The sequence below is a fragment of the Lepidochelys olivacea genome, assembly GCF_965140295.1.
Source record: "Lepidochelys olivacea isolate rLepOli2 genome assembly, chromosome: 2".
In the NCBI taxonomy this organism is placed as follows: Eukaryota; Metazoa; Chordata; order Testudines; family Cheloniidae; genus Lepidochelys; species Lepidochelys olivacea.
This window is the reverse complement of record NC_140412.1, coordinates 169,927,860-169,951,541: the sequence shown is the minus strand read 5'-3', so window position 1 is coordinate 169,951,541 and position 23,682 is coordinate 169,927,860. Positions and strand designations below refer to the sequence as shown.

Here is a 23,682-nt window from a genome sequence, read left to right as displayed (position 1 = left end):
AAATCAACATTTGTTAGTTAAACTTTCACGATAAAGAGATTGCACTATGGTACTTATATGAGGTGAATTGAAAAATACTATTTCTTTTGTTCATAATTTTTACAGTGCAAATATTTGTAATAAAAATAATAATATAAAGTGATCACTGTGCACTTTGTATTCTGCGTTGTAATAAAAATCAATATATTTGAAAATGTAGAAAAACATTCAAAACATTTAATAAATTTCAGTTGGTATTCTATTGTTTAACAGTATGATTAATCACAATTCATTTTTAAAATCACAATTAATTTTTTTGAGTTCATCACATAAGTTAACTGTGATTAATTGACACACACACCCGTATAAACCCAACATTTTGACTGATGAAATAAAAAAATATTGAGACATTTCAGAAGTCCCCAAAGGAATTACTTGGAGATCACATGCAAAAAAAGCCTGTCTCAGTACAATCTGGACCTATCGTCACTTTGGCTATTTGTCACTTCCTATGAAAATTCTCCTCACCAAATTATAATTTTTAAAGGGAATTTTCCAAACCAAATTAGTGTATGGAAATTTTAAAGCATACTAAATTCTCAAGATAATAAAAGAAATTCAGTGAATTTTACAAAATTAAAATTAGGTTAAAACAGATTTAACATGTCTGGGTTCATGACTGTGTCTGTAAAAACCAGCAAAGGTTTACTTATTTATTCATTTTACAGCTCCTTCAAAACACATTAGAATGGCCTTCAAATAAATGCAGTCTCATACATTGCATTTTCTGATGCCTAATTCTATAGTAAATTTGCTAAGGGAAAGAATGAGGAGATACAGCCAGAAACTCTTGAGTTCTAAACCCTGCTCTGACAGAGACTTTTTCTGTGGCCTTATTAAATTCTCTGCTTCAGAGTTTTCTGTCTGATAAAATGAGGATAATACTATGCTTACCTACCTCAGAGAGGTGTCATGAAGGATTAGTTAATGTTTGCAGAACTCTTTGAAAGTAGAAAGCACTGCCACATACAGGCACTGAGCATTATGATGTCTAAGCCAGGAGCCTGTTCCTACATTCCGGACAGAAGCAAAACTCCTTGTTGCCTCATTTGGGATTACAGAGCAGGGCCCTATGTTAGCACCTTAAAAGGAAAGTTACATTCCTTCAGAAGACATTTTATACTTCAGTGCCTTTAAATACACATAAACTCCTGTGCACAAAACATCCATAAGGCAATAGAAAGAGTTGTTTAATATGAAATCACTGGAACTGCTGGAAAAGAGACCTTCACTAAGAACCCGGAACGCGGCTATTCTAAGAAATAAAAAAAGTATTGTTCACATTTCTCTGCCACCTGGAAGCTTGGCTTTTCTCTCCACAGTATCTTGTTTGATTTGGCAAGGTCACACACTTGACCTATATTGAGAAACCCCCAAAAAGAAAACTGTGAACATGTCAGATTGCAAAAGGAAAGAAAAAAAGTTACATAAATCAAAGTCCACCTACAATTCTCTCAAAGGGCATGCACAGGAGGAGACGTTTGGTACGTAGCTCCGTATGGGGCATTTGTAAAGAACAAAACAGAAGGAACTCTTCAGAGCTACCAAAACCTATAGGGGTTCCTGGATGCAGTAATGGAGGAGCTCTCCAGTTAATCAGAGACAGGTAATGACAGATCAGCATTTTCTATATCAGCTAGCTCTCGAACTCAGATAATTGGCTATGCCCCAAAAGAGTCCAGAGGCAAAGAAATACTTACAAGAACCTAAAATGGAGTCTTGGGATAGCATACAGTGATTAAAGCCAGTGACTTTTTAATATATTTTTATTATTTTTCCCGATTCTCCCACTAACCCGGGTGACCTTGGGCAAGAGACTAATCCTATCTGTAATTTAGTTTGCCCATCTGAGCGAGGGGTATGCTACTATTACACCCAAAAAGGGCTTTGTGAGGCTTAATTAATGCAAGATTTGTTAAGTTTGAGATGCTTGGGCAAAGCCTGTTATATAAATGCAATTTTTTATTCAGAATATCTTGGGGTTTGTTGGATTTTTTTCTTCAAAAGAGTGAAAACAAAAAAACAAATCCATTTTTTGTCAATTGTATTTACTTTTATTGAGAGCCTCCACTTCTGCTTCCTTTGTATCAGGTCTGACCTCTTAAAGCTTAATTAGGTACACATTCCACAGTGAACTCTGTTATCCTTTTAGGATTACAGACCTATTTATTTTGGTATAATCCCCATGAGAAAACATGCTTCATTTACGAAGTCAAACAGATCTTACACACTACCAGAAGGGGCTCTGGAAAGAAGGAGGGAAATGGTTCCATGGAAGTTTTCCTCCCTCAAGGGAATAAAATATGAGTACACACTGATTTTTTTGAGAGAGAAAACAAACCAGATGTACACCAGACCTGTCTTATCTCAGGACTTTAGCCTGACACTCAGACTTTGGGGAAATTTCCCAGGCTCTCAGGTCTGCTTCCAAAATCTCAGTACTTTTGTTGCTACAACATCGGTGGGGGACATCAGTGCCACAACTGCCATTGCTGTAGTGGGCACAACTATGAAAGAGGCATCAAAAGGATTTGAGGAGGAATAGAGATCAGTCCTGCCATGATAGACTGCAGAGAAAATAGTTTTTGGAACCTGGACCTTCACTTGTCTCATAACTCACTTAAAATCAGCAACAGATTATTTTCCTGATTTGATATGTTAAAAATATAAAATGATTAATTGTACTTTTAATGGGACAGGGAAACCAGAGAGGAGATAGGAGAACTCCAGCCAAAGGGAAAATGCCATGCTTTTCAATTTCCCATCATAGGCAGGTATGCTGTACTCCCCTTGTTGACAGAAGTCTTATGCTTGGCTTCCAAGTACATTCATCATTATTTTGCAGTTGTAACCCAACCTTACACAGGGTTGCTTTCCCCCCACTCTAGTGGCTAGTTCTAAATACCATACATATGAGTCTGCTGCAACCTATGAGCTATCGATCTTCAGTTCTTTACATTAGGCAGTGTAGAGATACATACATTAAGACCCAGAAATCCTGGGTTCAGTCCCCACGGACAACACCAAAGGGGTGCTATCATTTAAGTCTCTTCCATTGGCATGGTATAGAAATACTTTAAAGCAGGTGGGGGTTAAAACAGCCACATAAATAATCTGTTAAATCACCCTTCCTCATAATATGCACCAGATGTAGTCTGTTCACCATCAGATCTGCAACCTGGTGCCTCCAATTTACAAAACACTTTCAGAGATGAAATTTTGTTTTATTTTTACTTATATCATCCAACTCCACACTTCCACATTCTCGCTTCCCCATTCCTATATTTTTATTGTGAAGAGAATGACAGTAAATAAAAGGTTTTGTGCCTTTGATGACACAGTCTGTTTACTATATGGAAAGATTTACCTTTAAAAGCTTCTGTGCCATACTGTTTCCTCCAGAGTAGAAATCAAAGAAGATGGGATGGTCTGCGGAGAAAAATCCCTGTGAGGATCTCCTTGTGGAAGTTTCCCCCACTACTCAATCAGGGAACAGGATTTACCCCATTCAGAAAAAGATACAGCCTGCCCCACATCCAGGCTTGGTGACATAGTTCCAGTGGTGGCTACCCAACACAAGGCCCAAAGGAGTTAAGTGGCTAGGTTGGCCAATTAACTGTATAAGCTGTCCCTGGAGGAGGAGCCACAGAGCAATGAGGATTAATTAAAGAGGAAGATGAGTTGGATAGGAACAGGAGGGGACTGTATAAAGCCCAGTAGCTGAGAGGAGAAGGAGGCTGCAGAGAGAGAAGCTATAGTCACTCTCAGAGTAAGAGAAGGTAAGGTAGGAAGTGGCCCAGGGATACAGTAGCAAGGTTTGGGGCTGTGCAAACCTTGCCCAATTGTTGTAGCGTCCTTGGGCTGGAACCCAGTGTAGAGGGCAGGCCTGGGTTCCACTACCAGTCACTGGGCATTGGCACTGTTAAGGGGCAGTGAAAGGAATGACTGCCTGAGACAGTGAGTCCTGAGAGACTTTGATAACTCAGAAGGGAAAGACTACTGTGACCTGGCCGGAGGATCAAGCCATGAAGCGGGGCCGGAGGTTCAAGCCATGAAGCGGGAGCAGTCGAGTCACAAGCAAGCGAGATAGGGAGAGTGAGGGAGTGAACAACTGCAGGAGGGTCGTCAGACTGGCATACCTAATCCCTAGATGCGGCCAGATGGAGGCCCCCTTAGCGGTGAGTAGAGCACCCAGTGACGCTGGTCCTACACTTTTACCTTGGATCAATATTTAGCTCAGGAAATTGGGGCACATTTTAATTCTCATTATAGTCAGATGACTCTGTTTCAAATGCAAGCTTTAAGGGAGGAATGGGGGATACAGAAAAGTAATGTCGAGCACAAGGACTGAAGCACTCACTGAATAATATTGTTGGTATCATTTCTAAATTAATCACTTTTGCTGGGCTCTGTTACAGTCACCGTGTTGCCCTAGAATGTCAGCATTCTTCTAGGTTTGTTTGATCCTGCCTCAGTGCAGAGGGTTGGACTTGATGACCTCTTGAGGTCCCATGCAACCCTACATTTCTATGATTCTTTTATTCCAAACCGTGGATATACCAAGTAGGTTGGACAACACTGGAACTGCATTTGCCCCTACCTATACAGTGCATTCAGTATCATTTACATGGTTAAACTATTTTACTCTCTGAAAATTACCACAGTAGGATTTCTGCCAACAGTATAACACAAAATGGCATAGAGTGAGAAGCCCTGATTCAGCAACGTACTTAAATGCATGTCACACTTTAAACAAGGCAAGAGGTCCCACTGACTTCAATGTAACTATGTACATGTTTTACTGAGGATGAACTTAGAACTGTCTTGGATCCACCTGTTATGAAGCAGTGGTTTAAATAACAAAATCTGATATATGACAGAATTGATCATTCCAGATGAGAGGAAAATGACATTAGAAAAGAAATATGTGTTTAAGCAAATTCTAAATGGTATTTACAGAGACAGCTTTCATCCTCTGCTGCAGGTCATCAGTTAAAAGTTCAGACTTACATTGAGCTATGAGTCTTTTCACCTTTATTTATTATTTTATTCCTGCCATAAAAACTAGATATTATTACAATCTTCCTATTACAATACAGCATCTGCATAAGGGACTCTATAGATCTCTGACTTGTCCTTTTTGTTGAGATGTAATGTTATGTACACAGTACCTATGTTAATGTCCCGAATCAAAGTAAATGAAAATTTCAGTGTCATTAAAAATACCATATCCAGTAAAATACATCATAAAGCCTTATATTTTTACAGAACTTTTCATTTCTCTGGGTGGTCCCATTGTCATCAGTAGCTCTTAGCGCAGACCAGCTTGCAAGATTGAGGACTAAAATCACCCATCATTGAAATGCAGCCATCTCTGGGGTAGAATGCAATAGCTGATTAACAGTGCTGCATATCAGTTTAAGAAAGGAAGCAAAGAATCATTATTCAGTTGAAACTGAACCAGGCATTGGAGGGAAATAAAAATAGTTGTTCATAGGCAATGAGTATGGACACCACTGCTAACACTGCTTCTCTTGAGAAGAATGCTATGGGAGGACTAATGACTATATGCACTCAGGCCCCATTTCTCATGTTTTACATCTCATCATGATGATCTCCCACAGCATGGAGCCCTTAACCTCATGCTGCAGCACTAGTGGGCTCAGAAGGAAGCATGTAGTGTACTAAGTTACCAACACCATGGAGGATCCTGATTCAGGAGTTGCTCATTTTATGAAAATTTTAGGAGTTCACAGCCCAAGGTCATATGGCTGAAAAATGGCGTGACATCAGGATTGTAGTATAAAAAGGGCAGAAGTTTGTCGGTCATTTCCAGTGTCATAATCTCAGCATCCAACAATGAGAGTTCCCATGAAAGTCTTAGCATTAAGCTTTATACATTTAAATGTGTCAGTTTTTAACTCCTCAAGCTTTTCAAAAGAATGTGAATGTGACAAAAGAGACATAGGAGGGTTTGGGACAGAGGGTTATGGATATGTTTGTTTTTTAAATGGTTTTCTCCATAAATATTTTTTGTTTTCATTGTATTCGCATGTTTTAACTGTACTATATTTTTACATTTTTGTGCAACGCTTAAAACACTATGGGAGGATCAGGGAAGCAGCCCTTTAGAAAAAATAGTAAAAAGTATATAAAATTATTAAAATCCTGTGTTATAATATAAAAGAGTACAAGTAAACACAGATAAGGCTAAATGTACAGCTCAGGCTTCTGATAATGCAAATCATACAAGCTGAACTCTCATGGTGTTTACTGAAATCACTGGATGTGTATTTATAGCTTCATACATGTGCAGTATTCTTTGTCTGCCAGTACTTCCCAACAATGCCATTATTCATGTTTTCTTTAGAGCACTGCTTTGATTCCCTGTCATGAAAAGTGGTAAGATATTCCCACACAATATAATTCTGGAAGTTACTTGGACTGTTTGAGAATTTCAAGTCCCTCAGCCTCCTGCCTTATCCAGAATAGTGTCCAAGTTGTGCTGGAGTCCCCTAGTAGCTTGTTATGTTCACCTTCATTAAAAAAAAAAGTCTACAATATAACACAGTAATGGTCCAACTCCAAATGCTACAACTTACCATACGATAGGGTCTATTGCTGTAGATAACTATAGGATTTTTTTTTACAAGCGCAATTGCACAATTACCGTCACCATTGTTCTTCAAGAAGCTGAGGTTCTCTCTTTGGCCTCAACAATGGTTATAAAAACTCAAGCGTAAAGCTGTGAGTATAAGGGTACAGTAAGAGCAAGCCGCTTTTTAAAAAAAAATAGCAAAGAGAGTGGGTGGCAGAGAGCGCCAAGCTATGCATCTCTAGAAACCAGGATTCAAATGTGACATGGCTTACGACATGCCCTAAGTGATTATTCCAGGCAACAACAGTGTGAAACGCATCATTCCTGCCTTCTTTGATCCCACGTGATGCCCTTTACAAGGTTGAGAAATTCTCTTTTTCCTTGTGATAAAGAATTTCTGTTTAATGAGGGAAGCCTGCGTTAGGTCTCCCATGTCTATACAGAGTGGATTAGTGTAGGGCAGAAAACAGCAGGGTCAATGTGTTTGTTGCCTGGAACAATCACTTAATTCAACAATCCTCAAATTCACCAAAAACAAAGCAGTTTTCAGACAGTGTAAACGTGTAGGTGTTGATGGCAGATCCTTCATGTTGGAGAAAAGTAATCTGTACACTTGAATTTACAGGAAGAAAAAAAACAATGCAGATAAGACCTTTTACTCCCCAGCTATGGGATTTAGGAAGGTGGTGTCATTTTGCTGATAAAAAGCCTAGAAATCGTACAATTACCAGTTGGGCCTTTACACAAAACAGACATCTACTGTCTTAAAAAGTAAGATTAAAAATTATTTTTGATTTAACAAAAATAAACAGCTTTAAAATGTTTTTTTCAATCTGAGGAAAGCACAGCAACCAACCATTCAATGTACAACCCCAGCATGGCATATCTGCTCATTTAACAATGCCGTCTTTATGCCCATAGAAAGCAATTTCAAATCATTATGTCACTCTATTCCGGACAGTTTGTGTTCAGTCGGAACAGTTCATTAGAATGACATTAAATCTAATGGAGGACAAAACATTTTGCAGACAGTAGAATCTAATATTGCCTTGCAGAATCACTTCTGTGGGCAGCCCTGCAAAATCCAAAGGCCATTTTCAAATGGAGTAAAATTTTGTAATCCTTTGAGGATGATAGGAAATAAGCATAATTTCTCACTCAATCCCAAAACCATGCAATACTAACCTGGTTCTATATTTGGTAATAAACTCTAAACCACAGGGTAAAAGCTCTTAAAGTTTGCAAACCTCATTGAATTTGTTCTGGTTGATGGATTCCTGTTGAGACCATTCAAAAGTCAGAGTTTCATGTGGCTTTCACTTAACAGTTTTGGGCAAGCCTTCATCTGAGTCTTGGATTCATATTCTAATCCCAAACCTAAAAACTGTAGCATAGGCGACAAAAGGGGCTGAACCCATGAGAGTATTGAAAACAAAGGAAAATGTCACACAAATCTGTGAGAAGCAAAACCTCCATGTTTCACACAATTCTGCTGTTAATCGCTTTAATCTGACCTTATAACAATAGCGTACAGGAATACATGTAAACACTGACCATCTTTATGTTTCAGGTGAAGCTAAACCAAATTGACTTTCAGTGTAACCAGCTCTTAAAGAAAAGTTATTTTAAAACAATAATAAATTAATGACTGTTCAAACCCTGTGAGGGTATACTGAAAGCAGGAGTGTCTAGTTTGAATCTTCAGGTTCCAGTTACTGAGGTTTTAAAATGTCTCTTCCAGAAAAGAAACATCTTTGTTGTGCTCAGCATCATTGCCTGAAATTTGACGCAGGAAGAAGTCTCAATGGTGAAATGCTACTAAATATAAATGTGAAACAAAGTAGAAAGCTTTTAGTTAAAACTGGCATCTGACTCTATTGTCATTAGAGTAGTGGTCTTCTTTCTGAGAAGCAACATATGGTGTCATTTGAGCATAAAAGCTTCTATACCAGTTTCTATCCTGCTTTTATACTTGTTTAAACATCCAACTATCCTCTCCTTTGCCCACATACATACTATGACTGCCATTCACATTGACAGGAGCAGTACACAGATAAAAAGGGAAAACGTACCCTGCATTCACTATTAAAAAGTCAAAACTTATTGACACAGTGTCATTCAAGACACCATACTTATTTCCATTTCCAAATAATGTAGTGCCCATAGGAACATACTGGGCCAAATTCTGCCACGGCTTACAAGCATACAATTCCAGAAGACTACATGTGATAAATGCAAGCAAAATGGATGTGGTTTCCCAGGTCACCTAAAACAATCTGAACATAGACAAAACTAATATAATCTTCCAACGGTATCCATCTAGCCAGTGAATTTAGGATCATCTCTGAAACCCAGGCCATGATACCATTAGATCTGATCTTATCTCTTCTTGAATATCTGAAGTGTAAGGTGCCTGAGCCACCTCTCTTTTGGCAGTCTAGTCCACAGCTCCATTGTACCTACTGTTAAGAACTTTTTCCCTAAACTTTTCCTTCCTCAGGTAACCTAATATACTAACAAGAGATGGATTCAGCTTGATTTATTTTTCCAATCCTCTTCAATATCGCCAAAGTAAAAGAACGCTTCATCACAACAATAATTGAAGGCTAGAGAGGTGCTGCTTTGTGTGCTTCACCAATGAGCAAATACGTATTATAGTCCCCTAGGATATATAATATACCATAGCTAGGTAATATGTTACCTGGGATAGATAGCGTCCGATAGAGCTGAAAACGGACTACTTTCTGTTTGCAGAAATTCATGAAAATGCAAAACAACTATAAGCACAGAGCAGAGATAAAGGACAAAGTCTATGAGGAGAAGATAATTGCATACGCAAAGGTTCTATTGAAGTCAAATATGTAGCCAAACATGGGAGCCAAACATGTACATCTGAGAGCAGGATTTAATCCAAACAGTGGCTTGAAACAAGAGGCTTAATGGTATGAAGGAAAATAAATACAGATTCATATTTCTGAAGGCAAAAGAGGACAAAAAGTATGATACTTGTATACAACATATTTCTATTTATACTTTTTTTTTAGTTGGGAGAAAAGACCTGCAAATACACCAACAACCACAAGTTAAATGAAACTAATGTTAATATTAGAACAGTAAGAAGCCAGTGTATTCTTGATAGTTACCTAGTCTGTGCAAATTATGCTGTGGAACATGCTGACAGTTAATTGTTTATGGTTAAGATAAATTGATGATTCCAAACTCTTTCCAAGAATTATAGTGGCTATGGTGGGTACAGTGAATTATAGTCATTATAGCAAACTTTTGTTTAGAGAGAAGTCATTATGAAAAAATGACTTCACTATAAGAGAGTTCCAGTATTTGTGTATGTGCATAAATACACTACAGAGAGAGAGAGAGATGATCTACAAGCCACTTGCTACGAACTATTATATTTAAGGTTACTTTGGTATTTTTATGTAATTTCATGAAGATAATCTAAGGGATAAATCCTGCTCTGTTTTGCTCAGGTGCTCTGACAAGGATGGTAGGGGAAAAGAGAGAATCAGGAGCCACCTCATTCCTGCACAAGCAGCAAAGCAGGGTCTTTCCATCTGGCTCCAAAAAGTGCCAGGCAATAACTTACCACAAGCCCCCCTACCTAAGTGGTTTAGGATCACAAATCCCTTTGAAAGTCAATGACAATCAATGGGATTTGTACTCCTAAATCACTCACACTCTTTAGAAAAAACCCATTCATATTCTTCTAGCTTTATCTTGTGCAATTCTTTATTTGCAATAGTAAAGCAATTTAAATTTACAATAGCAGACCCAACACAACATCATGACTGGTATGCATGTTGCCTTCCTCCTCCCTGTTCCTGTTTTGTTTCCTGGTTCCTGCTCCCTGGACTCAGTGTTCCTGTTCAAGGCTGCATGTGCATATGTGAGTACACAGCGCTTGGTGTGAGCAACTACTCAGGGCCCACTGCTATATATCTGCCATTCGGACTATTATCACGTTTTATGAACACTGCTGCTGACCTAACCAGTTCATGGTTATTACATGTTTTGGTTGACAACATAACTGCATGTCTTCCATCATTTTTCTTTTCTCTGTCTTTTTTTTTTTTGGGGGGGGGGGAAGGTAAGTTTTTTGGATTGCTATTCTGGGGTACAGCAGGGTGTAATACCCAACCAGAAATCTTTGTTTATTTTACTATTTGTACTGCTTTCTTTTCCCTGCATTTTGTTGTTTGTGCTGGTTTTATTTTAATTCATGCTACATATTATTTTCTGTTTGTCTATTTCCATTTCCGTTAATTTCTCTCCCTCTCTCAAGCTCCCCCACCCCCCAACAAACAAAAAAACCCTGTATCTTTCCTGGGTCATTAAAGGGTTTATCAAGTGAAAACAGAACATAAGGTCCCTAGGGATCAGGGGCAGAAAACAAGGCCTTCTTCCAACTCCCTTTAGTCACCAGCATAAACGGTGAAAAAGGGAAGGAAGGGTCAAAGGAAGAATGATGTTTTCCGAAATAAATAACCCTGAAAAAAACTATTAGAAAAATGCGGCCTTTGACAAAAATGACAAGAGTGAACGAGAGTGTGTCAAGTGGGATTCTGAATGTTTAGCTTTTATGATTTTTTGATGGCCTTTTTCAGAAGGAGTCAGTAGACTCAAGTATAGATTTAACATTTCTGGAAAGGAAAGGAAAAATAAACCAAAAGTTTTGGAAGTAATACATTGTTTGGTCTGGCTGTGGCTATGGCAAAGTGGCTTGCTACAGCTCAGGAAATTAGTCTGAACAAGGAGTTTAGGTCATTAATAACAAATCCCAGAGCTTTGATTTAATCTGCACTCCACTGAGATGTGTAGATGGCTTCCTACATGAAGAAAAAAGGGAAGGCACGTACAGTTGAACCTCTGTACAATTAAAATAGACTAATCTACTACAAAGTATTTGAGAAGCTATAAAACCATCTGCACTTGTATAATGTTTGTGTCACTGAAACATAATGTGGAACTGGCAAAGAACCAAAAATGAAAAGGTCTTTTGGACTAAGTCAAAACACAAATCTTCCAGCTTTCAGTGAAGGACATAGGCGTGGCTTTCCAAGAGAGTTCAGGTGTTCACCTGAAAGTTGGCCATAGTACACACTACTGAGACCCAGATTCAGCAGGTCACTTGAGCATTAGCTTAACTTTATGCAAGTACTTAAGTCCCATTCATTTAAATGAGATTTAAACACATGCTTAAGTGAATCAGGACCAAACACTTATAGGACAACAGAAGTTGGAAAACAGATTCTCAGTCTCCAAAGGGTACAGGGTTATCTAGTCAGTGCTACTAGATGAGGCCTTTCAAGTATCTGCAGCTCTGTACCACATATATGCACAAGTGAGAATGTGAGGGAGAAAGGAGGAGAAAAGAAAATGGTGTCCCAGAATGGAGGGTTGGGTGAAAGGCTCCCGGCCTCACTGGGACAGATAAATATTCCTACATCTCTGCCAGAGAGAAGAAATGATCCCACTACAATACAACACTGAAGAGAAACAGGGGAAAATGAAGATAAAAACCCGGAATAGAGTTTTGGGGCACTACTGAGTCTAGCTTCTGCATCTTCAGCAAACTAATTCACTATATATATCTGAACAGATAGCCATCTGGAACCACTTCCAAGTTAAACCTGTACAGACTGAGGCAATACAAGATTCTAATTATCCTAATTAAACAGGATGTATACAGTAAAAGCAGCAGAATACATTCTCTGCAAAAGAACTGAGTATGAGGCTCTCTTTCAGAGTGTAAACAATAAAGGGACTTTGATAGAGCCAGCTTTAATATACAGTATATGTATATTAGTAGTGGATACTTCTTCACAGAGCTAATTCTTTCCCTCATCTCCCCCTCCCAAAAAATAAGCCACCCTCATGAAAATACCTAAAAGTATATAAATAGCAGGAGCTATTCTCATTAAAAAATAATAGTGTTAAACTATAGGTTAAAATAGCAACTTAGGAGGCTGTGGTTAACCCTAAAAACATCCTGTTGCAGACACAACTGAATGGTAATTGCTACATGAGGTGAGCCATGAGTAACTTCACACTTATGTGTGCCTGGGCTGATCAGCAATGGTGCCACCATTGTTTGTCAGCCAACTCATCCCTCAAACCCCATTCAAAAATTTTCGAAGACAGCATAGGATTTTCACCAGAGCCTCCTTGCTTGGCAGTAAGGAAAATGGTAAAGAGAAACAGTTTGATGGAAAGCACAAGTACCCAGCTGAGCAGTGGGAAAAGCACAAATGAACAATAATGGCAGCAGAAGGAAAATCAGCATGTCCAGAGTGATATGCAAGTAGATGTCATGCAGCCATCTCACCTGCTGCAGCACATGTGCTCAATAATAGTACAAGCTCCATGGGACACATCTTCTATTGCATGAGTTAAAGGTGCCTGAGGCAGCTTTAAGCTTTTCTTGCCTAATGCCCGTGCACCATGAACTTTTGTGCAAACGTGCATCCTAGGGCAAGAGCATGCCATGTCGATTGATCTTCCCTTGACCCACCTTCTTTCTTGTAAACCAGTCCCACATCTTGCTGGTTATGTGACTGGTGTGCACTGCTGTCCCTGAGGAGTACTACAGAGTGGCATTCTTGTTTCCATGTGTTTTGTTGGCCAAGCTGCACAGACCTTGTGGGTCACTTGTGCAGACTCATATAAAGAGACAATCAGAAGTGTACCATTTACTCTATAGGGTCTCTAAGATCTGAACCAATATGACCTATCAAATTAAGCTGAATTATGTCTAAATTCAAGTGTTCCCACATGCCCGTGTTCACTTTGAGATCTGCAGTTGAAAGATGTTCTATTTGTGGAGAGATAGCAGAGAATTTTTTATCATAAACAGACAGGTTATAATAGATTTCAACAAGGGTAACTTCAGGAACATATGGGATTTTTGAAAACAAGCTACTTGACTAGTCATGGAAGAGTCCTTTTTGGTGCTCCATTTCCCCCCACGATAGTATTAAACTGCTTGAGTCCTAAGTAACCACACTGTTTTTTGTCTTAACAAACTTGTCTGGGAGAGCAATCCACATATTTGCTGCTTTCTGTATGAAAAAGTGCTTCCTGACATCTGTTCTGAATTTGTGGATACTTAATTTCCATTAATGCCCTCCTCTCCTATCTTCAGAGCTGAACTGAAAATAGTAACTTGACAGATATGCATATATCACTTAAGATTTTATATACAGACAACCATTAAACTCCCTCCTGCATTTGTTTTTCTTTGCTACATTAAACAGAGAAGAATTTTTTTAGCTTGGCATTTACAGCTCAGGCATTTTAGAACTGGGATCAGCATCATGTGCTTGCCTTATTCTGTATCATTTCATGTGTTACAATATCTATTTTAGAATGAGGTAAGATGCCCTGAATGTGGTAGGCTAAAATTACGATAATCTAATCACAGCTCACTTACATCTTTTGCAGCTTCAGGGTCATTTATTTCAGTTGGTCCTTTATGTTCTAGTAAGCTTATTTCAGTGCTTACTTGCATTTGTTATTTTGTTCTCAATGTTGTGTAATTAATAACTTTATAGCTACCGTGGAACTTGTTGAGAGTTAAATTGGATATAGTGAAACTAAAGCCCCACATAAATTCAACACTTTGTAACATGCAAAAATTGCAACTCAACTTAGAGTGACATTGGTCTATGAGGGGAGGGGGGTAATGGGTAGAGGGGACAGATCCTCAGCTGGTGTAAACTGTCATCACCCCCATTGATTTCCATGGAGTTATGACAAGTTATACCAGCTGATGATCTGCACAAAGTCTTCAACAGGAGATGGATCTTCAATGAGAGATCTCCCAATCTAAGAGATTAGTCCAGACATTCCATTCCAAAATGTCTAGTTTCCCAAAACAAGGCATTTTCTGTGCCTTCCTGTCACGTATACTTTACTCTCCCCTTGGTAAAATGATAGAGCCAGATCCTATTTCTAATGAAGCTAATATCAAAACTGCTGGTAATGTAAGTGGAATCAGGATTGGACACTTACTCCTTTCCTCAGATAGTTACTTTCTGAGCAAATGTGAACTGTATGGCACAACTGCATCTATTCCACTTCAAGGGATGATTCTGACTGTTCAGATACCAAAAATACCACTAAAGAAATGAAATTCTCTGACAACATCACAATGTAAATTTTCATTAATTTACTGGTGAATGCTTTGTGCTGTTGTTTTTTAAGTGAATTTTTTTCAAACATGATTTGGTTCAGTAAGATGCTGTGTAGCTTGAGCCACTTGTAACAGTAACTTCACACAGGTTCCATTGTCTTCAGTGGGCTTTTGATCAGGCCCTTCGGGTGCGCAAACATTATTGTCTTCAAAACAGATTCAATCATAACAAAAATACAACTGGGTCTGCCCTCCTTCACTCTTTTCCCAGGCAATTTACAGCTGATTAACTGCTGATGTTTTAAATCTTGTGGTATGTTTCTCTATTGAAAAGAAGTTTGTTAGAGGGGTACTCCCAAAACATATGAGCTAAGGTAGCACCAAGGGAGTTACATATCCAGCTGTGATAATCATTTATGAAGCCAATTACCATTATATAATATATTTTAACCCAGGCACCCAGGCATGCACCCTGATCATGCAATCATATCTTCACGGGTGAACGCTTACATTCATGCAGAGTCCCACTGAAGTCAATGAAACCCTACAGAGGTCTTCAGGAAGAAGGATCTGCAGGATCAGAGAGTATAGACAAGGATCCATTTATCCACCACTGAAATCCAACTACTTCTGAAGTTACAAAGTGTAGTTGCTCAATTATAATATTTTAGTTGCAGACTTATATTAATACTGATTTTTTTGTACTTTTCTATTTCATTTGAAATAACAGCAGCAGGAATCACACTTTGCACTTCTTGTAGAATAACATGCGACACTGGCAGAGATTTCCAAAGGCACAAACAACAGTTGGGCACCTAACTACCATGTATGCCTTTGAGAACTTCCCCTATTAATCTGAAAAATATTGAATATTCAGAACATCAGTTTTCTATTTTTATTTGAAAGATGACACCTCCAGCAGCACAGCACTCGGAAGGGAACGTGCCACCTACTGAATCATTGTTACTACTTACTGTAATACCCGAAAGTCTACTCCCCAAGCACTAACTTAACCCAGCCCTCCTTAGCTAAATGGTGGTTCAGTACGTCTTGTATTTCCTTACGGCAATTAATTTTACAGGACATCTCTGCAAATGTGAAAATGTCTTAGCAGGGCCAATTTGCAGAATTATTTTAATCTGTAACCTAACCAGACTGAAAAAAAAGAAAAAAAGGGCAGCAAAGGAGAAGTGCAAAATGGAAGTTCATATTAAAAATCATGCCGTAGGGGAAATAAGTCAAATATTTGATGTTTCATTCACTTCTCATTAATAATAATCTTCAGGAAATATTAATATGACATAAATATGACATAATATGACATTAATATGCATTAATATGACATAAATCCTCCAGCAATGAAATAATAAAAAAAATTCTAAAATTTAAGAACTGTATTGTTAAACCAAATTAATACCAGTAAATGGCAACTTCATCTGTCACTGATGTTGACCTGTCTAAATAATGAAGCACTTTTAAAATGTTCAATAATATCCTTGCTTACAAACTTCAAAGCAGAACATAACATAGAATGGTGTAATACCCTGGTTTTTAATCTAAATTTTCCTGCTATGTACTTAAGAATGGAGAGGGGGGGAAGGAAAGTTCTGAGTGTCATCCTTAAATGTGAATTTCCTTCCAGATGTCAGTTTCTTACAACCTTAATAGTACTTTACAGTATGCCAGGTTTTAGCCCTTAGCAAAATTTCTAAAGCAACACTTTTGAGCAAAGGTATAATTATATACACATAAAATCCTTATACCACAATCATAGTAATAATAAAATAATAATAATGTTTTTGATCTTTACAGGTGTTCTCTGTATGAAAACCCAAAGGGTGAATGTGTTGATTATTAATTAGCTCCTCACACAAAGACGTCGTAGGATCATGTAAGCACGTGGCACCTTGGTGTGCATTTTTTCTTTTCCATTTTTGCCCTCCAAACTCAGATTGTCCCAACACATCATAGATTAGTCCCCTGCCATCCCTAACTACTGAAAAACAGCCCTTTTACAACCATGTTGGATTATGCTGCCTTGATGTCCTGTTGACGTTCAGCAACTGCTTTTAGTGCCAGATTTAACAAAGAAACAAAAAGCTCACAGTGGGCTTTGGAAACATCAGTGTGGGTGAATATATTTAGTTTAATCAAATAATTAAAAAAAAAAAACCAAAAAACCTCTTCAAGATGAGCACAGGATTAAAGCAGAAAAAGAAATTAAAGCTAGTGACATTATATATTTGGAGATAAACTAAGTGGCAGTGATGGAAACAGGATATTATCACTTGACTTGTGGGGGGAGGGAAATAAGGCTTAATATCTTTCACTACTGTTCCTACACTCAAATCTTTGTGTTGCCAATGGAACTTTTATTTGTCTTTTCATCTGTATTTCTATCTTTGACATTTCTAAAGCACCCATCGCTTCTGCATTTTGATACAGAACAGCAGACTTTACCTGGTTTATTGGGCATGTTTCTTCCTTAGCTGTGGAACTGTGTAGTAGTTCATAATCAATCAAGTTAGAAAGCAGTTTTCTACTTGAACCATGCCCCCTTGTGGGAGGAGTAAGGTACTGAAACCACTCTTGCTTTGACTATAAAGGATGAGATGCTGTACCCTCTTGAAGTAAATGGCAAAATACTCATTGGCTTCATTGGGAGAATTATTAATAAGATCTCTCTCTGATCAAACTAAAGCTACCATAAGATAGTATGTAAGTTCATCTAAAATTAAATGGAGATGTATGAAGTGAGATCATTATTCTGTTCCCATTGAGGTCAAAGGTAAAAATCCTGATTTCAGTGGTGTGGGATCAAGCTGTTAAGCAACAAATACAAGACAAAATAACAGGAAGGAATTTTCAGAAGTGAAAACGATTAACTATTTCTTAACAGCTGAGCATCTAGTTAAGCAATCCTCTTATTTTGATTAGCTGATATAGTCTTAAATGTCTACCAAAATTCAAATAAATGGAGACTATTATCAAGCAGAGAAATGAATATCTGGAAGGTGCTTACCTTTGCTTCACATTTCTTGTGGCAGGCATACTTGCAAACTAAAATAAAAGCAAAGAAAATACATAAGCAAAATACTCGTAATTCCTCCACCCCCAACATCTCTTTAAAGCTGCCTTCTACCACACAGCCCATTAACCCCAGTTTCTATAGCGAGGTGTACTTCATTTCTTTACAATAAAAATACCAATAAACAAATAACAAATAAACCCCTAACCAGGTATCAAAAGTGCAACCACGTTTTAGCATGTTTATCCTTATGTGCAACTATGCAGCCTGCCCTGAAAGATTCATTAACTGTAGTAATCCCCTAGCACTCTTAATGTATTCTGTCTTTTTATTTTAATAATATATTTTTGGTTTAATGTTAGGGTCCAATCATCTTGATACTTGCCTTTACAGCTCTCCACACACCAGAGATGTTATGAAAATAGTAGGTATAAACAGCAAGGATAATGATGTTAATTTGCTTCTAACAAATTGTCTGAAGCACTAAAAGATTTGTGAGTCACTTCAGCAAGTCTAGAGAACAAAATGAGTCAGAACTTTCCAGTCATGGTCACTTGAGAGTCAGGGTAAGATCATATGTTTCACAATCCAAAACTGAAAGTCCTTTGCACAATACTATGAACAGTGCATCCAAGTAAGAATTTAAAGTTTACAGCTCATTAAATTACTAGACTAGATGAGATCAGGATGACTTGGGTAGTAAAACAGTGGGTTTGGGATTTATAAAAATACTATTTTTCTTAAAGGACAATTGGAAGAGCATCTAGACAGACACTGAAATAACTGAAAGGCCATAGTATTGAAATCAGAAATATTCACTGATATATCCTGAAATCTTCTTGACCTGCTGCTCACAAACCAGGAAGAATTAGTAGGGGAAGCAAAAGTGGATGGGAACCTGGGAGGCAGTGACCATGAGATGGTCGAGTTCAGGATCCTGACACAGGGAAGAAAGGAGAGCAGCAGAATACAGACCCTGGACTTCAGAAAAACAGACTTTGACAACCTCAAGGAACTGATGGGCAGGATCCCCTGGGAGAATAATATGAGGGGGAAAGGAGTCCAGGAGAGCTGGCTGTATTTAAAAGAATCCTTATTGAGGTTACAGGGACAAACCATCCCAATGTATAGAAAGAATAGTAAATATGGCAGGCGACCAGCTTGGCTTAACAGTGAAATCCTTGCTGATTTTAAACACAAAAAAGAAGTTTACTAGAAGTGGAAGACTGGACAAATGACCAGGGAAGAGTATAAAAATATTGCTCGGGCATGCAGGAGTGAAATCAGGAAGGTCAAATCACACCTGGAGTTTTAGCTAGCAAGAGATGTTAAAAGTAACAAGAAAGGTTTCTTCAGGTATGTTAGCAACAAGAAGAAAGTCAAGGAAAGTGTGGGCCCCTTACTGAATGAGGGAGGCAACCTAGTGACAGAGGATGTGGAAAAAGCTAATGTACTCAATGCTTTTTTTGCCTCTGTCTTCACAAACAAGGTCAGCTCCCACACTTCTGCACTGGGCAGCACAGCATAGGGAGGAGGTGACCAGCCCTCTGTGGAGAAAGAAGTAGTTCGGGACTATTTAGAAAAGCTGGACGAGCACAAGTCCATGAGGCCGGATGCGCTGCATCCGAGAGTGCTAAAGGAGTTGGTGGATGTGATTGCAGAGCCATTGTCCATTATCTTTGAAAACTCATGGCGATCGGGGGAGGCCCCGGACGACTGGAAAAAGGCTAATGTAGTGCCCATCTTTAAAAAAGGAAAGAAGGAGGATCCTGGAAACTACAGGCCAGTCAGCCTCACCTCAGTCCCTGGAAAAATCATGGAGCAGGTCCTCAAGGAATCAATTCTGAAGCACTTAGAGGAGAGGAAAGTGATCAAGAACAGTCAGCATGGATTCACCAAGAGCAAGTCATGCCTGACTAATATAATTGCCTTCTATGATGAGATAACTGGCTCTGTGGATGAGGGTAAAGCAGTGGACGTGTTGTTCCTTGACTTTAGCAAAGCTTTTGACATAGTCTCCCACAGTATTCTTGCCAGCAAGTTAAAGAAGTATGGGCTGGATGAATGGACTATAAGGTGGATAGAAAGCTGGCTCGATTGTCGGGCTCAACAGGTAGTGATCAATGGCTCCATGTCTAGTTGGCAGCCGGTATCAAGTGGAGTGCCCCAAGGGTTGGTCCTCGGGCCGGTTTTGTTCAATATCTTCATTAATGATCTGGAGGATGGTGTGGATTGCACCCTCAGCAAGTTTGCAGATGACACTAAACTAGGAGGAGAGGTCGATACGCTGGAGGGTAGGGATAGGATACAGAGGGACCTAGACAAATTAGAGAATTGGGCCAAAAGATATCTGATGAGGTTCAACAAGGACAAGTGCAGAGTCCTGCATTTAGGATGGAATAATCCCATGCACTGCTGCAGACTAGGGACCGAATGGCTAGGCAGCAGTTCTGCAGAAAAGGACCTACGGGTTACAGTGGATGAGAAGTTGGATATGAGTCAACAGTGTGCCATTGTTGCCAAGAAGACCAATGGCATTTTGGGATGTATACGTAGGGGCATTGCCAGCAGATCGAGGGACATGATCGTTTTCCTCTATTCGACATTGGTGAGGCCTCATCTGGAGTACTGTGTCCAGTTTTGGGCCCCACACTACAAGAAAGATGTGGAAAAATTGGAAAGAGTCCAGTGGAGGGCAACAAAAATGATTAGGGGATTGCAACACATGACTTATGAGGAGAGGCTGAGGGAACTGGGATTGTTTAGTCTGCGGAAGAGAAGAATGAGGGGGGATTTGATAGCTGCTTTCAACTACCTGAAACGGGTTCCAAAGAGGATGGATCTAGACTGTTCTCCGGGGTAGCAGATGATAGAACGAGGAGTAATGGTCTCAAGTTGCAGTGGGGGAGGTTTAGGTTGGATATTAGGAAAAACTTTTTCACTAGGAGGGTGGTGAAGCACTGGAATGGGTTACCTAGGGAGGTGGTGGAATCTCCTTCCTTAGAGGTTTTTAAGGTCAGGCTTGACAAAGCCCTGGCTGGGATGATTTAATTGGGGATCAGTCCTTCTTTGAGCAGGGGGTTGGACTAGATGACCTCCTGAGGTCCCTTCCAACCCTGATATTCTATGATTCTATGATGTTTGCATTGTGTGTACCTTTTCATTTACTGTTCAGTTTTGATTTATTTTCATTTTATGTCCAGCCTTTTGTTTAAGGAGAGTCTTTGAGAAGCTGCAACTGAATTTTTTAAAAAAGAATATCTTTGTAAATTAAATATGTTGTTGAATACCTCACAGTTCCATTTGCAATAACTGTCAAGACAGAGTAAGTCAATGTTCAAGAGTCTTACATTCTCAACTCTGCGGCTGAAACTAATGTTGCTTTCCCAGCAAATCCAGCCAGAACGAGTAATACACCCGGAGTATTACAGTTTTCTGCAGTCCATACCCAATTACTTAGTGTCTCCTGCCCCTACCTTCACAGTAGTATAAAAACAAACTTCCTAAATTGAGCATCAAAGGTTTCTGATCACAAATGGGCATTAATAAGGTGCAATCCGGTGAGGTTCTCCAGTTTTCACTTGCTCTTCTATTTTCCATCAGTTTGGAATACAGCGCCAAATCTTAACTGGTAGTCCTAACCTTCTAATTCTATGTCAGGATGCCCTCAACATGAAATGGTCATCAAGGCCATAAATCAATCAATCAAAATTCAGTAGGATGAGGCTTAATTATCTGTTATCTTATCTGATCTTGTCAGGTGTCGAGTGCCCTTGATTCTCAAGTCTTCATTCCCAAGAGGTGAGACCTCTTATTCTCCTGGTAGAGGTCATAGAAATATACAGTCCTGACTACCAGCAACACTTGTCTGGGAGCAAACAATGATATGAGTAATTAAAAATTATTCAGTCCTAAAACAACTGGAGGATGAATTTTGACAAGTGGAAACTTGATTTTCTTGCCTGCTAACACTGGGGACGACTATACCGATTAGCTTGAATTCCATGTACGAGGAATAAATATTTGTGAGAATTAAAATTTTGGAGTCTTTTGATTGGCATTGATACTATAAGGGGTTAAAAGTCATACTCCCCCCTCCAAAATTATCTAGTCCTTTTTTAAAAATCCATTTGAAGATCTCCTGTAAGAAAAGTATAAAATATGGCTCAGTTATACAAACAATACCCTGGCTCTGCAAGGCTGCAATCATTAAATGACAATTCCAAACACTAAACAGTAAGGAAACAAAGCTACTGGGAAACCCTGCTGTTACAAAGAAAGGCCTATTTGTCTGCTTTGCTTGTGAATAAGCCCGAGTGGTTGAAGGTATTTTGAAATGTAAAGCATGAAATTATATTTCATTCTAGGATGATTGCAATTGTTTCACAGCTGGTTCATGTGCTACCGAATTACAAAGGTTACATAGCATGCAATATATATGGCTGTGGGCACAACCTGCAGTTCTTGTGCAAGATAAATAGGTTTGGAAGGATTCGATTTTTATCGATAAATGTCAATGTCACCATGCACAAACCAGTAACAAATATTTCCATTGATGATCATCAAAATTTACAGTTAGGCAAAGTAAGAAAAATGCTGCTTGAGAACTTATTAGAGCTTGATTTAAAGCTAAAGTCTTGATATACAATGTTGACAGTTTATTTTTGAACTTTTTGAATCTCAATGTCTACTGTCATTAAATAATTGTTCCCCTCCCACCATCTGTCCCTCCACAATTTCCCACAACTGTGAAAAATTAAACAGATAAACATCAAGAAAAATGCTTAAATATAAACACTGATATTATCTGTCAAAATTAAAACATAAACTAAAAACACAATTCTGCCAAGCCTAAGGATAAACATCCACTTAAGTGAATTGGGAGTTTAGTTTGAGTAAAGACTGCAGGACTGAGCCTTGCATCATCACTATCAGAAATGCTTATGACAAACATTGCATCAAACTGAATCACTCCAGTAACATTCCAACTCTGCACAGAACACAGGTCAAGACTTCATGATAAATCACTGTTATCTCGACTAGTACGTGATTTACTAAGAACAGGGAATAAACAATCCAAAGTAACTTGCAAATGTTACAAATCAAGTGGAGCCTTTTAGTTCAAATGCATTCGATTCCTTTTTCAGGTATTTTATTGGTAAAATATGGGGACTGTACACGTACAATACAGTAAAGCTGTTTTAGTCTAGCTTCCCTGACAGTTTCATTTTCCGCAGAGTCCAAAAATGCTCTCCTTCACACCTGAACTGCAGTACTGCTAAGTAGTAGACCCAAGGTAATTCATTACTTTCTCTTACTCACTGTATACTATCACTAATAATAATAATAAAGCTAGATAAAAATAAACACACTGGGAATGAGATCACTGTCTCTGTCCAGATGCTGCGAGCAAAACAAGCATTCCTTTGTGTTCTGAGGTAGAAAGGAGGCTTTCTGTTTCATTCTGGGATGAAAGTCAAAATGTCTGTTGCACACGTCAGTGCTAAATGGCACATCAGAAACATCCAGTAATAATAGCACACATATGTCCCACAGCAGAAGTGCAGATATAAACACCCCATAGCCCTTGAGGGTCCAGATTTCCAAAACAGATCTATTATTGGAATTTAACTCCATTGGGGACTAAAAACTTTTAATCCACACACATAAAGTCGGGAATATGCAAAATTCGGATCTGGATTTTGTGGTTTAGGGGCTCTCTAAGAACAATAACTACCATCTACACTTCTATAGCAATCCTCATTCAAGGAACCCAAAACAGTTACGTCCTTGTGAAGTAATATGGTAACCATAACCTGCATTTTACAGATGGGTAAACTGAAGCACAAAGATACTTAGGGACTTGCA

The 23,682-nt window shown here is 38.7% G+C and overlaps 1 protein-coding gene across 7 annotated transcripts in view; it reads right to left on the bottom strand.

Annotated features, from left to right (window-relative positions):
- Positions 1-23,682, bottom strand: part of TNS3 (tensin 3) — a 343,602-nt gene that overhangs the window by 209,274 nt on the left and 110,646 nt on the right. For 6 of the 7 annotated variants that reach the window (XM_084621461.1, XM_084621462.1, XM_084621463.1 and 3 more), the window contains one exon: positions 17,809-17,846. In XM_084621461.1, coding sequence (XP_084477587.1) covers positions 17,809-17,846 — 38 coding nt within the window. Of the gene's footprint in view, positions 1-3,406; positions 3,444-17,808; positions 17,847-23,682 lie in introns of those variants that run through there. The other variant, XM_084621467.1, reaches the window with a different exon arrangement.